Genomic DNA, 16,872 nt, shown 5'->3' on the forward strand with positions numbered 1-16,872 from the left:
TAGTACAGTGGTCGCCAACCTTTTCGGTTCCGCGGACCACTAAACCCACAGGCTCCTGACTGCGCATGAGCTGGGAGCCGGGTGTCACTCAAAGGGGAGAAACCTCCCCCAGAGTGATTTCATTATGACATAACCCTGCCCACTCTCCCATTGCAGATTTAAAATATGTCATATATATATATATATATATATATATATATATAAATAAAATTAATACATTTAATAATAAACTTTAAAAAAATCTGTTAAAAAATGTTTTAAAAATTGGGAAAGGTACTATAACTGTACAGTAGCTTGTATAATATATATATATATATATATATATATATATATATACACACACATATATATATATACACACACACACACACATACACACAAAACTGTAATTGAACAATCCAAAGATTGTATTGATACAATTTAGCTTTTACAGTCCTTAACGCGTTTCACCAGTAGGCTTCATCAGAAGGACAGAGCATTATTAGTAACGCATCTATATATCTGTATTTTTGTTTAAATAGTAGTTGATGATCAAATTAGTATCATATCACTGACAAATTGATGTTCAGAAACAAAAATATTTGTATAAAAACAATGCTGCAGACTTTATGTGGTTATGAGTGATGTGACCCCATGCTATCATAGGCACCACTCTTTAAGTGCACCACAATTTATATAATCAAAAAGGTAAAATATCACCTTTCGTTGTATTGTCTTCAGGAAAGAGCAAGAGAGTACACCTTATTGTTCGTTAACATATTATTCTATTGGGATCACTCAATCACTGCTTTCTGTCTGCCAATTTCCTATTTCTGGCAACTTTAAGGTAACTCAAGGACCTCTAATTGCCAGGATGATGTTTATCTGGAAGATTTGAGCCCAGCACTCAATGTATATGGGTCATGGTCAGCTGTCATTTTAGAGGAATTGCCCATTCATTAGTAGATGGCCAAGAGGAACCTAGACCTGGTCCAAGTTTTGACTTGGAGACACTTTTTATGTAGTCCCATGTCAAGAAATGGAGAAAACCACCATATGGTCTCATGGCTAGAACAAAACTCCTGAAGCCCTAAAGAAGGGAGAGGCTTGTTCCCAAAGAATGTGTCAGCTATATTTCCCTTGCTCTTAACCAATAAACATTTTACAGAGATCTAAAGCTCACAGAATGTTTGTACTAGACGCTCCTTGTCTTGCCTCTCTCAGCAGATCTGCCAGGATGATATTATTCATAATCCTGTGATAACTGCACAGACCTAGGTTACCCTTCCAGTGCTTGGAGGGACATGGCAGCAGCTTTATAGAGAGGGAAATCAGGAAGGACTGTTCAGTGTGAGGAAAATAAGGTTATGCTTCCTTGTAACAGAGAATAAACCCGCCAATGTTTAGTACTCAACAACAATTGAATGCCTATAGATCATGCAGATTTAATATTATTGGCCCATACTGCACATGCCCAAGACACAAAGTAATGCATGCATTCTTTATTACAGGGGTATGTTTGGCAAACGTATGCGAGTCCAGTGTGAGGGTACCAGTAAAATTCAACGGACATGCACCACTGCTTGTATACACAGCGTGTTCTGGTTTTATTGGTTCCACTACAGTTCTGCGTTTTGGTTAAAGACAGTTAATACACAGGGAAATGTTTTATATGCAGAAGTTGGTGTTATCACCAAGGTGAGCATAACTATTTTGGCCAATAAAACAATTTAAAGAAAGAAAGAAATATTTAAATGAAAAATTTGAAGAGGGATGTAAAATAAAAATGTGTGAACGGCAGGGTTTTTATTGCACAAGAGACAAAATATATCTCTTTTGCAATAAAGGATTCATATGTACCTGTTCCAATCTTTTACAAGCTGTGCACTGAACAATGTACATTGCACAGTTCAAAGTACAGTTTTTGTATATGTTGACATAAATGAACTCCTGCACAAGCTAAAATCTCATAAAAACCTCACCACATATTTTAGGCTGTTTAAATATGCATTAAAGAGATGAGATGCATTTTAAAAAATGTACTTGTGTTGCCATTCATGTTAATATGCATTGCATTTGAATAGGCTGTCCAATGCACAGAAATATAATGCATTGAAAGTGTCCATGACAGAGTTACTGCATGCTGGTTGCAGTTTGATTTGCCATCAAAAATTGATGGCAATGCAGTGCACCAACACAAGTGTGATGTCAATTTCTGCACTTTGCAATAATGCATGCACTGTTCTCTGTGTTACGGATGCAATAGTGGGAATGAGTCTTAGTAAAGCCAGAACTTTTAATTTTAAAGTAGGGAATAGTTATGACTCCTTAAAGGTTTACCTTTACCTTTTCATTTACTTTTTCTTCCAGTAACAAATCTGAAGGATATCTCTAAAGCCACAGAATGTCTCCTTTAAGGTCTAGATTATATAAAATTTTTAATGGAAGATTCCCTCTTACCTTTTCCTAGACGATCTTTCATGAAGATTCTTCATGTATGGCAGTTCTCTTTTCTTGTCTCCCAATGGTACCCCTGCATTCTCATGCTGTCAGGCTTCCAATGGAAACTACAGGTAGCCACTTTAGGACACACCTGGCAAGCATGATCCATTGTTGTATCAATCAGAAAAAAACACCCTGAGAAATGTCTCAAAGCGATTACAGCAATCGTTGTAGAGTTTGCAAGACAACTGCAGCACTATAGAATTATGACAAGTATTTTATCTTAAAAGGTGGCAATTGTTTATAATTTACAGTGCTTTAGCAAACTCAATGCAATTCAGAGTTTACCTGTACTGTATTTAAACAATGTGCTTGAAGTTATGCAATAAAGCGGCCTCCTCTTTTATTTTCATATATTATTCAAAGCTCTTGCTTGAGGGGATTGCCCATATGGTGCACTGGTTAGTGCAAGTTGTTGGTATGGGAAATATTTTGCTTTGGATACATTTTATCTTCCTTACTGAAATAAAATGTCACAGTTCAGCTCTGCAGAACACACAAATGAGTTCATGTAGAAGCTCTAGTGTGAGGAGCTAAATTTTTGTTCATTATGTGAAGTAATCCCTTTAAATAGATTAACCCCCTCTATATCCACAATTACTTCCAGCTGTGCAAATATACACAAGGGGCTGATTAACTTTCCACCAACCGGACCCTGCTGTGTCTGCTGGAACTTTTCCACTAACTTTACCACTAATCAATCCGACTGCATGATACTTGTGTAATGTATATAATGCCCATGAATTATTTATGCTTACAAATGAATTGAGAACTGTAAATCTGACTGCTGAGATAATCATTTCTCTGGAAAACTTATGTGAGCTGAGCACCGGTAGAAATGCAACTGCTTACAGAAGAACTTGGGAACGGAGGATAAAATCTACAGGAATAGAAATGTGCATCCACACTTCACTGCATTTGTTTGGCATAGTGCTAGTAATTCTTAAAAAAAAAATATAAAGGAACACAGTCATTGTGCAGTGTGGTACTAAAAAAAAAAAAAAAAAAAAAAAAAAAAAAGGTGCATACATGTCTTACAGGGTGTTAGGCAGCTTGCCTGACACAATAGGCCTGATTTATTAAAACTCTTCAAACCTGAAGAAGATTATCATGGGAGAACTTGGAGCCTGGAATAGATTTCATAAAATAAATTTCATATTTGGAAAATGTTTCAATCCTGAAACAGATTCATTCAAGGTGTGCTGGATCATCTAGGTTCTCCCATAATAGTCTATCTTCTCCAGTCTTGAAGAGCTTTAATAATTCAGGCCCATTGTATGAAATTGCACATCCTCAGAGCATTGGAACACGCCTGTGTTTCTGCAATGCAAAGGTCTTGATAGTTAAGGGACATTATGGTGGCTGCTTTTGCCAACCTCCTTATGGAAATGGTAATTCTATGGTTGTTATGATGACCCTTTAGCTTTAGAACTTCTAAGGAATTAACATGCAGATCAGAAAAGTGAAAACCCTTTATATGCAGTAAGAACCCAATAAATTAGGTTACTAAGACCAGATTTGCAGTGCTCACTAAATCTTTTTTGCATGTCTTCTCAACAAGCATACCAGCTTTTTTGATTGGAAGACATGGAAGACATGGAAGACTACAGCCCACAAGGACAGCTGTGGTGCAGTTTGGCACAGCCCATGGCCTGGTGGTTGGGGACCCCTGCACTATTGCATTGCTATAACATGCATTACATGTGAGGGATTCACACTATGACCCACATTTTATGTATGAGCCACACAATGCACTGCATAGTAGATAGTGATACTCATCCTCCATTATAAAAAAAATTTGGGAAATATATAGTATACAATGAATGGCAGGGAGTCATGTTAGCCATTACCAACTTATAGAGCGTATCAAGTAAGACTTAAAAGAGAACTTGCCAAAAAATAATTACATGGTTTCAAAAGAGTTCATGATTTGACGTTGTTTGTCCAATAAGTTCTCCAGTTCAAACATTTGCTTCATCTACACATTTGACTAAATCACTTTCTATTTTGGGGAATTATTTTGGGGTTGTATTTTGCACGGTAGCAGTACGTGTTTTGAATACTGGAGTTGTGACATTGTATGGTAGTCTCCAGGGCTAATAGGAAAGAGTTTTTGTTTTTGTAAGAAGGAACAAACGTGTTAAAATTTGTCAAGCCAGAGAAACTTCTTTAGGAATTCTGTGGACAGTAAATTAAGAAAAGGTAAACTTTGTGTACATAACAAAGGACAGTGTAACTGATACTCAAAGTCCATCATGGTAAACATCAATAAATGTTACAAGTATTATTGAAAAGAAGGTCAAATAACCTGGGTGGGGCCCAGTGTAGGAATGGTAGTTTGCAATGCAAAGGCACCTTTAACACCGCTTGTTTACCACCCAATACACGTTAGTATGAACAAGGTAAGTCTCCACTATGCCCTCTAGGTTCAGCTGAAACTTCCACTGTTTGTGACCCATAGTGTTCCCATTAGCTGGTGGTCATCAGAATCAGTTCATTAAGTTATCATGAACCACACTAACAACCACCAGACCCTGCTGTCTGTGTATCTGAACAACACTGGATTGTCTCATTGGGGTTCAGCATTAACATTAGGTTCATCAAACTTCAATGAAAATTGAAAATTTGCAGAGCCCAGAACAAACCAAACCCAGGCAATGCCTACATCTCTAATCCCAGACGAATAGAAGGTGGTTAAAAACTTGCTGATTTGATTTAATTTGTAATTGCTTGTGTTGAAATTGCAAATCATTCATATACACATAATGATGGTTTTGAATGACTGCAAGGCAATGGTATCCAAGTCAACCCAACCAAACCTGATGAAAAATTCCAAGGTGCCCTTTTCTGTTTTCTATTTGATTCATCAACAATTGCATTGTGATCTGACAGGTAACTCAAACACCAGTGTTTTCCAAAGCTCAAATATCAGCTTTGGGTGGAGATGACTTTCAAGTAACTTTTTAAGGAAGGCAAAAGTGAAATGGGATGAATAACACAAACAAGTATTTCTGCAAGATAGCTGCCAAAGTTCAACTTTATAACAAGTCAATGCAAATTTTTAACATCCTACAGGCTATTTGTTGAATTGTTTGATATTTACGTACCTCCAGCATACATGCAGGCAAGCAGTAGAGAGGAAATCCAGGCTATTTCACTCTTTGAGGCCCCAAAGTACTCTTGGATTTCCTTGAAGAACACAGTGACTGCTTTAGAAAAGGCATAGGAGAACCCCATGGATATAAAAGCCCCCACAACGACCACCCATCCCCATCCTCCATCTGGTGGGGTGTAACCAAGGTCAGTTCCTGCTGCTGGAGCCATTCTGTAATCAGGACACTTGTCTCATAAACCTAGAAGACAAAAGGAAAGGTTTGTAAATGAACAGGGCTGACAGTTTCCATATGAGCAAAGTTAGTATTAAGCTTGACGTTGCAGTTCTCCTAAGGAACCTGACACTTTGCTCCCCCACAGCTCTGTTCATCTGTTGAAGCCCTCGGATATCCCCGGTACTTATGGTCATTTAAAAGATTTTGAGCTCTCTCCATTCTTCCCAATAAACAGGACATGGAAGAACTAAGATGGCTATTAATTCTATGTAAACTCTGTCATCAGAGCAAACAGAGTTTGGGACTATATTTAGGGCTACAAACAGTACTGCAGGGGAGGGCGAGTATGGCACCAATTGGTGGATGAGTGGGATCTTAAGAGGCAATGAGCCATAATTTTGCACCCAATAAGATGTATATAACTGTGTAAACAGCCGATTTCCAAACGGGACCAGGACATAGGTAGATGTGAACAACCCTCAAAGAAAAAAAATATATATTTCATCAAAATAATGGGCAGGCATCAACATAACGAACAGACAACTATCTTTTTAGAAAAAATAGTCAGCAATGTCACTCCCTATACTTTTTAGGGCTTTAAAGTGAAACAACAGAATGATGAATTTCCCTTTTTTTACTTCCAGGCTTTATCATTAAAAATGTTTTGTTGTATCTGTTTAAAAAGACCAAAAATTACCTGTTTGTCCTGTCTTTTCAACTGATAACTTCCTCTGGGTTCTGCCTGTGCGTTGCCTTTATCAGTTGGTAATGTTTCCTCTGTGGGTTACAGAATACCCCCTCCCTATGTGATGGGAAAGGTGAAGAAATATTCTGTAGTATTTTTATAGAGTGACAACCTTGCTCCTCTATAGATCCAGTACACAGAGGTAGTTGTCACCCAAGGACAGAAAGTGTGCTACTGAAAGTATTACCAGTTGAAAACAAATGAAAAGCATTGGATAAAGAAAACTATTGTGGCTACCACATTTAATGGCTGTTAGGCTGCAATATATTTTACATTTATGTTCTTGAGTGCAAGTACACTTTAAATATACTCAAAAACTTTTTTAAAGCCGCATACACACATGCAATTCTTGTGGTTGTAAAGGATCTTTCAGGATCCTTTCCAATGATAAGAACCGCACGATGCATAAACGAGTGCTGTACATACAGCACCGTTCTGCTCTATGGAGAGGGGAGGGGGGGAGCGACGGAGCGGCACCCTGCTGCGCATTCTCCCCCTTCCCTTGCATTAGGATCGCTCGTCGTTCATGGATCCGCCAGGATGGATCCACTGACGATGAACGTCACGGGCTGTACACACGCCAGATTCTCGCTCAATATCCGTCCGAAAGCCGATTATCAGGCGAGAAAAATTTGACGTGTGGCACGTAGCTTTAGATTTTGAAAATGAACATTTTATCATAATTACAGAATAAAAAGACTCTGGTTTTACATCCCACAGTCAGCTTCTCTTAGTATACATTAGAAGATGCAAGTCAGAGAGAGCCAACCTAATTTCCGGGCTGAATAACATTAATCGTCATCTAGCCATTTCCTCCCCAACCTAACTGTCCCTGGTTCACTCCCTTCATTTAGGGAATTGTTTAACCATGGAAGCTCAAGATTACACAAAGTATTACAAAGGATGTCCGGATGCAAAAAAGACCTAAAAAAAGATGCAGAAAAGATCTAAAAAACGGCCACTCTTCCAGAATGACAACCATCCATCAAGTCTTTTAATATCTGCATACCTCCTCCAAGAGCCAGCCTGCTGCTTGCAGAAAAGGTGAGGATTCTTAGAAACAAAAACTACTAAGGCACTAAGGACTTGGCAGCACCCTGTCAGCCACTCTTACTCGCCATGATGTGCTTGCATTTCATAGAAAAGCAAAGTCCACATAATGAAAATAGAAACATTTTTACTGAACATTTTCATTGACATATAGGGGATAGGAGGAACCAATAGTAAGAAAAAAAAACTTCAGCTTCAATAAAGGAATACAAATAGATGATTCCTTCACAACTATGAACTGTTATAACTATTGGGGTGTAATATGGAAACCATTTTATACAGAACATTGTGAGCAGTTACTTTCCTGTGGACTAAAACCATGGGAGTTATGATGACAGGCTGAACCTGATGGATAGAAGCGTTTGTGTAACCTGTATTATGTAATGATATGTAATATGTATAAAGTTCAGGAAGTTATTGTAACTTCATCGATTGGACATCACATTCTTTCACTGAGCAAAGATATTTCCCAATGCACAGCTGACTAACAATCCCACTGCAGACAACAAAAACGCTCACATTGAGTAAATACAATATCAAAAACCTCAAAGTCTGTTATAAACTTTTTTTTATTATTACTCTTTCTGTAATACAGATGTAATAGTTCCAGCTGCAAAACTGTTCAGCCATTAGAAAAATTGGCATTGGATCTACTCTTCTGTTCCAGGACTTGGTTTTTCAAGGCTCCATGCTTCACTCATTCTTTGTATTCAAAAGACTTTGCAACTGCAGGAGAGCAGATGAAGGGCTTCTAAGGACACCAATGATAAGAAGGCATCAGAGATAACATAGAAAGCCATGACCTGGAAGTCTTCAACTTCCTGTCGGCTATGTGTATTGAAGCTTATCTTCAGGACAAAGCTAACACCAGACACATAGCTGTCTCCTAATTTCTTCAACCTGACCGCCTATTTCACACACCTAAAACAACAGATGAGTGATGCTCCAGTCTTAAGCTACGTACACACTTCCAATTATTATCGTTGGTAAACGAACGACGAACGATCATGCACGATATCTGCGAACGATCGTATAGCACCGATTCTGTACATACAGATAACGACACGATCGTTCGTAGATATTGTACACACAATAGATGCGATCGTTTGAACGATACAGGAAGTTACGTGCACCACAGGAACGTTCGTTCATCACGCATGCTCAGACCATGGACGATCAATGAACGATCGTACACATGAACGATGGTCAACGATCGTCGTCCAATCTGATCCGCTGGTCCGGTCGTTCATTTCCAACGACTTTCCTCGTTCGTCGGCGTCATTGGTTACTTTTTTTACGAACGATTTTTGCCCAATCGATCGTTCGTCGTTCATTTTGAACGATAAAAATTGGAAGTGTGTACGCAGCTTTAGACTGGGTACACACGTCCAGGGATTCTCGCCCGATAATCGGCTCAGGGCAGATATCAGACGAGGATCTGGCGTGTGTACAATTACCATCATCCATCACCCAATGACCGTCCTGGCAGATCCACAGACGATGGACAACGAACGATCCCAATGCAAGGGAAGGGGTAGAGCGCGCAGCAGGGTGCCGTTTCGTCGTTCTCCCATCTCCATCGAGCAGAACGGTGCAATATGTACAGCACTCGTTCATGCATCGCGCAGTCCTTAGTCGTTGGAAAGGATTGTGAAAGAGTCTTTCCAAAGACAATAATTGCACGTGTGTAGGTAGCTTTAGGCTACGTACACACGCGCAATGGTTTTCGTCCGATAACCGGCTCAGGGCTCGTCAGTCGGACGACCGTAATGAATGTGAAGGGGTGAGGACACAGCGGGGTGCCACCCCATCATTCTCCCCTTCCCCTCTTCATAGAGCAGAACTGTGCTCCATGTACAGCACTCATTCATGCATCATGCAGTCGTTTTTCGTTGGAAAGGATCGTGAAAGATCATTTCCAATGACAAATATTGCACATGTGTACATAGTCTTCTTCTTACAGGACGAGGGTCCTTTTTCTGGAGGCAATGTCACTACCTGTGTGACACGGTCATTTGGTATTTGCAGGGATAGGGCCCTCTCACCATCCAGCGGCATAAAATCATCACAAGGAGATGACTTCAGCTGGAATCACCAATGGCAAAGGATTTGGGCAAGTATAACTTCTTTTACAAGGAAAGGGGAGAAAAAAGCGTGGGAGCATAGAAGACTTACAGAAAGGTTTAGAAAAATAAAGTAGGAATTCCCTTTCACAATGTTTATTCTAGGATTGCGCAAAATTTGGATGTTTGCCCTCTGACCTAAGTTCTTAAGCCATCAGCCGTTTACTTTTATAGGTAGCAATATAACCTCTAACTTTCATGGTTTCATTAGGTCAGCATAAATGCTTGCAGCTTATGGACCAAATCCAGATGTGGACGAGAGGTCAGTGGTGGTTGCCAAATGTACCTTGTCTTGAACCTAGATTAGATGAATTGTTGTATATATGTCAGTATTATGATGTTTAGCTTTCATTATATTGTCTAGGGAATACAATCCAGGCATACGGCTAAAGAACCATATATATTAGGATTTATTCAAGATGGCGGCACCCAGCAACAGTCTTAGGTCCTTTGGATGTCTACACAATGGGGACTTATGCACATAGAATCAAGGAAATTACTACTAAATAGAATGGTTTGACAACAAGGTCATCTTAAGGCAGGAGTGTCTAAACTTTTTGCAGATTTGGTAAGGTGAAAATGTGTGGGAGAACACCCCCCACGAACCAGGGTTAGTGCAGGCGTGGTCTGTGCGAGTCCTGCACAGCACACGTCCACCAGGGTGATGTGAGGGATTCCCAGTGCACAGAGTCCGGTGTCAGTGCGGGCTCTGTGCAGAGCACGTTCTTGGAATCAGAATGGGTGTGGTCCATGTGGGTTCCACACAGCACACGCCCACTATAAAAACGTAGGGGATTCCCTGTGATGACAGAGGCTGCGGGTCGGTGGAAATCAGAAAATGCGCCTCAATTGGCCCCCGGGCTTTGGACATGCCGGTCTTAAGAGATTCCCATAATCCTCTAACCCCATACACAAGACCAAGAAAGACTTCTTGATATTTTCCAGTAGAGAGTCTTACCTGACCCTACGCAATTCAAGATAATTTCTAGAGACCCTTTAGGCCAATTTCACACTTGCATCAGGAATATCGGTTTCCATGTGGCATGCATTGGGCAGAACGACTTACTGCTACTTTTTTTCATGCAGTATGAGCTGCCACAGATGAGAAACTACATGTAGCCTCCCACCTGAAATGGTTCAGTGACATCAGCTAGTAGTAACCAGAGTGATCATGCAGTAAACATAGCCTTAGGGTTAAGCTGTTGAGACCAGATGTGCCTAGCAAAATATTTTCTCTTGAGCCTGCAAGACAGGTTGATTCACTAAAGAAATCGTTTTCATTCAGGACTAGAGAAACATATGTTCCTCCAGTATTATGCCAGGTAAAACATGTTTTTCTGGACAAAGTAGGGAAGTCACATTGTTATTGCTGCCTGTGGCCACAGAATTTTTTCTACGTTCTTCCTCTCCCTCAGACACCACAGTTAATTTAATAAATTTACCTCTCCATGCATCCAAAGACACTGTCCTAAGAACCCCATTAACATCAATTGATGATAGGAATTAAATAAAACCAGCAGAAAAAAAAAGGATTTCTAATTGTGCACATATTCACCACTGAAAGTTTGGAACGCAAGAGGAACAAAAATTACTGGAAAGCAACTGTAATATATTTGCTGATCCAAATATGCCAATTATTACTAGCACTTACACTGAATGAAATGTTCTTGCTTTATGTATGTACACTCTAATGGATTTCTTCAAATATTCTAAAATACCATTAATTCCTAACAAAATTAGGAAGCACAGTGCAGCCCACATCATGATTCACTTTTCCACAATGCATACAGCCTGTGCTGGTTTATGGGCCTCTTTACAATGATCTGTTCTTTAGCCATTTGTAACATGTGTGGTATTTGCACATTTATGTGTACTGCATTAGGGCAGCCTATTTAGACTTTTTTCACATTGGCTGGATATTTGTACATTGTTATTGCATGCTTTCCTGCGTGTTTGTATCCTATTTGCATGGCACTTTTTTGGACATCCATGGCTCAGAAGCTAGGAATATTGAACATGTGTTTCTATTGTATTCTACTGTGTTCATTGTAAGTGAATAACCAAACTGGAAAAAAGGCTCAAGGGAGGACTTTTTTTTTTTTTATGTGTAGCCAGGCGTATGTGACCCCATGTCCCTGGACATTTACCTGGATGCTGGGAAGCCTAAAAAATGCCATTTTAAAGGCTATAGAATGGGTAGCCAATGCACAGCAACAGTAGCCCTGCGCCTCTTACCATAGCACAGTATGGTGCATCCAGTCAGCAACTACGGTGCATTTCGGTGCTAGTTCTAATGAATCTCATTACTGCCACACCTTACTGAGGGCTGTAATGCCGCAAGGTACATTGTGTATTATAAGGGTGAAGGGGTAAGTGAATTTTGGATGCATTATATGTTACTTGTTGATATAATACTTTTCCACACTGATTACAGCATATCTCATCTATCCATATCCGTCTCTGCCCGTAAAGCAATTAAAAGTCTTTACATAAGCCACACCAAATTGAAAAGAAGCCATCACTAAAGAAAGGGTAATTATAAAGTGCACTGACCAGCCTGATCTGATAATAATTGACTGGATAGATTGGCCAGGTCCTCTTATTACAGTTCTGGAAAATCTAAAAGAGATTGTGCACAGATTGCATGTGTAGTGAACGCCTTCATGAAGGATAAGTGCCAACCATTTGTGCTCCATTCAAATGTATTCCAAATGCATTTGTTTTAATGCAATTCAAGAAGAAATCCTATAAATATCATGTGGCTAGCTTAATTTCATGAGCATTTAACCTCATTAAGTAATCCTGTTTAAACTAAACGGAAACACACAAAACCAAATGACTTTGTGAAATGAATTTGTGCATTCTAAATTTTTATTCTAAATGTACCTCTTCACTGAATGATTAAAAAAGATGCACAAAAGTGCAAATGCAATGTATTTCTGCATTAGGTTAAGTGTTAAAGGGGCCCTTAGACATGACTTTGAACATTTGTATTTTCTATTCTGTTTAAACCAATGGATACACTTTTACTGACAATAGAGAAATATCATCAAACTTGGAAACAATACAAAGCACTATAAGACAATGACATTTCAATACTAATAATATTCATATAGTGATTTTTTTTTCCTGTACAGTCACACAGTGTTGTATCTAATGTGGTGCATTCCTGGCAACTGATGCATGTTTCCATTTATTCCTACTTAAGGAAAGGCATGATGGGAACACAACCAAAATGCAACAATCTGGATTATTTATTTATTTTAGTAGTTCACTAAAACACTAAAGTGTGGATGGCTTTAACACACATATGGATGCAGAGCCTGCAGATTTCTCACTATACCTACTTTTGCTTCCCTACTATTTTCTCTATATCTTGCATTTCTGAGTCACTACTTGTAGAATCTGATACTTTGTTTGTCTTTCCAACCCACTGACCTGACCAATCCCCCCTGCCTGTCAAATGCTACACTCAAAACAAATAACAAAAACAATAATGAACAAATAAAAAATAGAAATTGCAATGCAAATCACAAGATTTAAAAAAAATCATAAGGACCACATATGTATTTACATTTCCTAAAATGTGAATCACTGGGCTTTATTGACAGTGTGCTACTGAAATTGCATCAAACTTTGTGCAATCATGTGTAAAAATGTAGCGATCCTTGGTGATAATCAGATTTTTTTGTAGCAAGGTCACACTACAAAAAAAAAAATCCCCCACGTGCTAAAAGACAACTGTCCTCCACATGGTCTGTAAAATCAGTTTTCTAAGCAGCTGCTGGCTTTTCAAAAGAACAGAACTATTGTACATCCTGCTGGTAAAAATGAATTGCAATATTTGAATGCTTTAGAAGAAGTGAGAAGTTTTTGGAGAGTGCAGCTTTGTCTCCTCTGCTCCACGTGTGCACTCATCGCTGCCAACCATCATCAACTACAGGACAAACTTTGAATCAGCAGAAGGTTTCCCTTTGCTTTTGCACACTCACCCTCTCCTAGATGACGTGTAGCTCCCAGCAGTTTTGAAATATGAAGCAAGGGGGGAGAGAAAATACTTTTTAACAGCCCTTATCTGGGGGAGGAGAAGGCAGGGAGGAGTCTGGGACAGTCACACCATAAGAAGTACAGCCTGGGTTCCACTGCTTGTTTTTGCTCACCTTGTGGTCAGGTCTGTCCTATTTGTCTTTAAAACAGCTAAAAAAGGCAATCATGCCCTAGGGGCCTTTTTAACACTCAAATACTACAGAACCTCCTGGGAAGTGGAGGCTAATGTCAGTTTGAGAAGTATTGCATAGACAATGATGTACTAACCTTCTAATAAAGCCAACAGGATTATCAGTTCCATATGAGACCAGCCTGTTCCAATAATAAATGATAAAGGTACACTGTCCAAAAAAGTCAAACATTCTATTATCTTGAAGTACCACCAATAACTTTTTTATTATTTCTTAAGCTTATTTTACCATGTATTACCCTTAAACTTGATACCTGATGATTGATTTGATACATTGCCAAAGCAATACAATGCATATACATATTCTCGCATTGCACACTGCCTTGAGAATAAAATAGGTGCTGGTACATGTTGCAATGTGCTGTGTGCACATGGAAAGGTGGGGGTCCGTTGCTCACTATATCGTTTTAAGAAAGGTTCTATTTTGCCAAGCCTGAAATATGTAATGGACAATAGGGAGGAAAGAAGAAAAAGACAGGCTTTTGCTGGCATAATATTTGTATGTTATTAAAGCGTTTGTGTCAACGTTTTTTTGTAAAACAGGACAGTAGTAAGGTAATGTTGCATTAAAAGTGTATTACTTCATAGTTACATATTACATTACATATGAACTATACAGGTGTAGACGATAGATAAATAATAAAACATACATGTGAACAAGTGTTAATCAAAGATATACTAAATCAGAGTGCATCAAACAGTTGTACTTAGGAAATCTAAGCGTCTTCGAGAGTACCCGACACGTTTCGCCAAATCAATGGCTTCGTCAGTGGATCAAGAGAATTGAGCAGATATAAATGAAAATAAAGGGGGAAAGTCAAAAGTCATAATGTGAGAAAGGAATCGCTGTAATGATGTGAAAGATACCAAAGTAGATATAGCGCTGGATCATAGGATCGCAAATAAGGATATAGATGAAAATAATTTAGTAGCCATAAAGTCCTATTGGGTGTTACAGTCGTCCTTGAAATAGGCAAGCATATGACACTCAACAGACCATTGGGAGACAGATTAAGGATGTATCCAGATTGGGTAAAGAAGTATGCCACTTGTTAGAAAGTCCGATGAATTATAGAGTAATGTAGTAATTTCTATATGCGTCCATATCTGTCGAAGAGATAGACTTTATGGATAGTGTGGGACGACCAGTCCTGAAGGGATGGTAATGATCACAGAGTGGATACATCTGTTCATAGATAGTGTAATATAGAAAGTGAACAAAATCCTATCAGAAGCCAGCCACCAAAGGCTCCAAAAATACCAACAAAATTGACTGAAAAGTAGTTAAATTGCCCATGCATTTGTTTGTCTGGTCCTCACTCAAAAAAGGAAAAAATACTGAATATATAAAACTTACATTCTTATTGTAACACATATTAGCTAAAAAAACAAACATATATTCACATGAAGAATATAAAAAAAATAAAAAAAAAATAAAAAAAACAACACACAGGCAAGAAATAGTTGTGGTCGCCACCTGGGGGACCCAATAATTCCCCAATGGTTAAAATATATAGGTATAAAGATTGGGCACTCAGGTAATGTAGTTACATGGTTCACAATTTGTATATCCCTTGTAGGAGGGAGGATGGAGAGGGTATCCTAAGGTTCAACATGATATTGAGTGGTGACGTGTTTCGCAGAAGAAGACAGCTTCATCAGACAGCTTCATCAGACTTGGTGACATACCATATAGATATTAGCCAACTAAAGAAGATTAAAAACATGTGTAAATTACTATATGAAACAACTAATTTTTAACAGAATATGATAAACACCTGATTTATGTTTATGCAATGGAACAGCACAATACTGAGAGAGATCCCAGACCACTAATAAGGGCCAAAGATATGAGCCAATAGCACACTTTCAGTTTATTCATTTAATAATGTGCATATCCAAGAAGTATAGAGTGAATGAATAGCATGTAAAAAACAGAAGACCCCCCCAGAGGTGAATATCCCAACAAATGTATCACCCCCTTCTGCAAAAAGCAAATTCCATTTCTTTTTTTTTTTCTACTATTCCCATTCTTATCATTCCAATCCTTGCACAGAGAAGTGAAAACTGACTATACGTGTGGTCAGTAATTACTATTATTTGCTGGCCAAGCACTCAGCTCCCCATGTGACAGCACAAAGCACTCCATTATTGGAGGGTGCATGCATGGGTCTTACATTAGTAGCCAGAGTTTCTGGAGGTGTAGATCAGATTAGGGGCAATCAGATTGGGGGCCTGCCTATGTTGTGTAAATCTCCAAACTGGATAGAAAGAGGTACAAGTACTTTAGCAGTTAAAACACTTATCCGCATTTCATCCATTGCTAGTTTGCCTGGAGTACATAAAGGCCGGTGGTTCAGAGAGTGCCACTTGAGAGTGCTCATTCCCACACCCTTTTTGCAACCCTGCCATACATGACCCCCTCACGCCCAAGACACAGCCAAGCACTGCAAATAGGAAGCCGTAATAAATATTGCCTCTAACCCAATAAGATAGTGTGCATTTTCCTGCACTTTTATTTGGGAGCATAAGAGTTGATCACTCACAACTTACATTATCGCCCCAAGCGATTGCATGAAGAAGAAAGCAAACCAATCAGTCAAGTCTCAGAGTGACAGCCCAGTCAGTTCCTGCTTCTACTGTTAAAACAAGCACTGGTTATTTCCCAACAGGTCTACTTATTGATCTTTCCAAAGATCAGCAGCTACAGGATTCTTTATTTACTCATGTTTGTGACTGTCAAGGTGTTTTACACTCTTGTACTGCCAACACGATCATTTCAGTGCCCATATACCAGCAAGCCTCAAAAAATATACTCGTAGTTTTGGATAAGACAATTGTTAAAGCTGAATGCCAGGCTTTTCCATAAGTCTTGCACAGTTTTTACAGGCTCCTCCTCTGGACTGA

The 16,872-nt window shown here is 39.0% G+C and overlaps 1 protein-coding gene across 1 annotated transcript in view; it reads right to left on the bottom strand.

Moving 5' to 3' along the window:
- Positions 1-13,784, bottom strand: part of LOC140337198 (monocarboxylate transporter 2-like) — a 34,731-nt gene extending 20,947 nt beyond the window's left edge. Inside the window, exons 1-2 of the mRNA XM_072420792.1 lie at positions 13,721-13,784; positions 5,589-5,834 (exon numbers count right to left, since the gene is read on the bottom strand). Of these exons, the coding sequence (XP_072276893.1) occupies positions 5,589-5,805 (217 nt within the window). The 5' untranslated portion in view covers positions 5,806-5,834; positions 13,721-13,784. The remainder of the gene's footprint in view (positions 1-5,588; positions 5,835-13,720) is intronic.
- Positions 13,785-16,872: the final 3,088 nt, after the last annotated feature.

The sequence above is a fragment of the Pyxicephalus adspersus genome, chromosome 8 (assembly GCF_032062135.1).
Source record: "Pyxicephalus adspersus chromosome 8, UCB_Pads_2.0, whole genome shotgun sequence".
Lineage (NCBI taxonomy): Eukaryota > Metazoa > Chordata > Amphibia > Anura > Pyxicephalidae > Pyxicephalus > Pyxicephalus adspersus.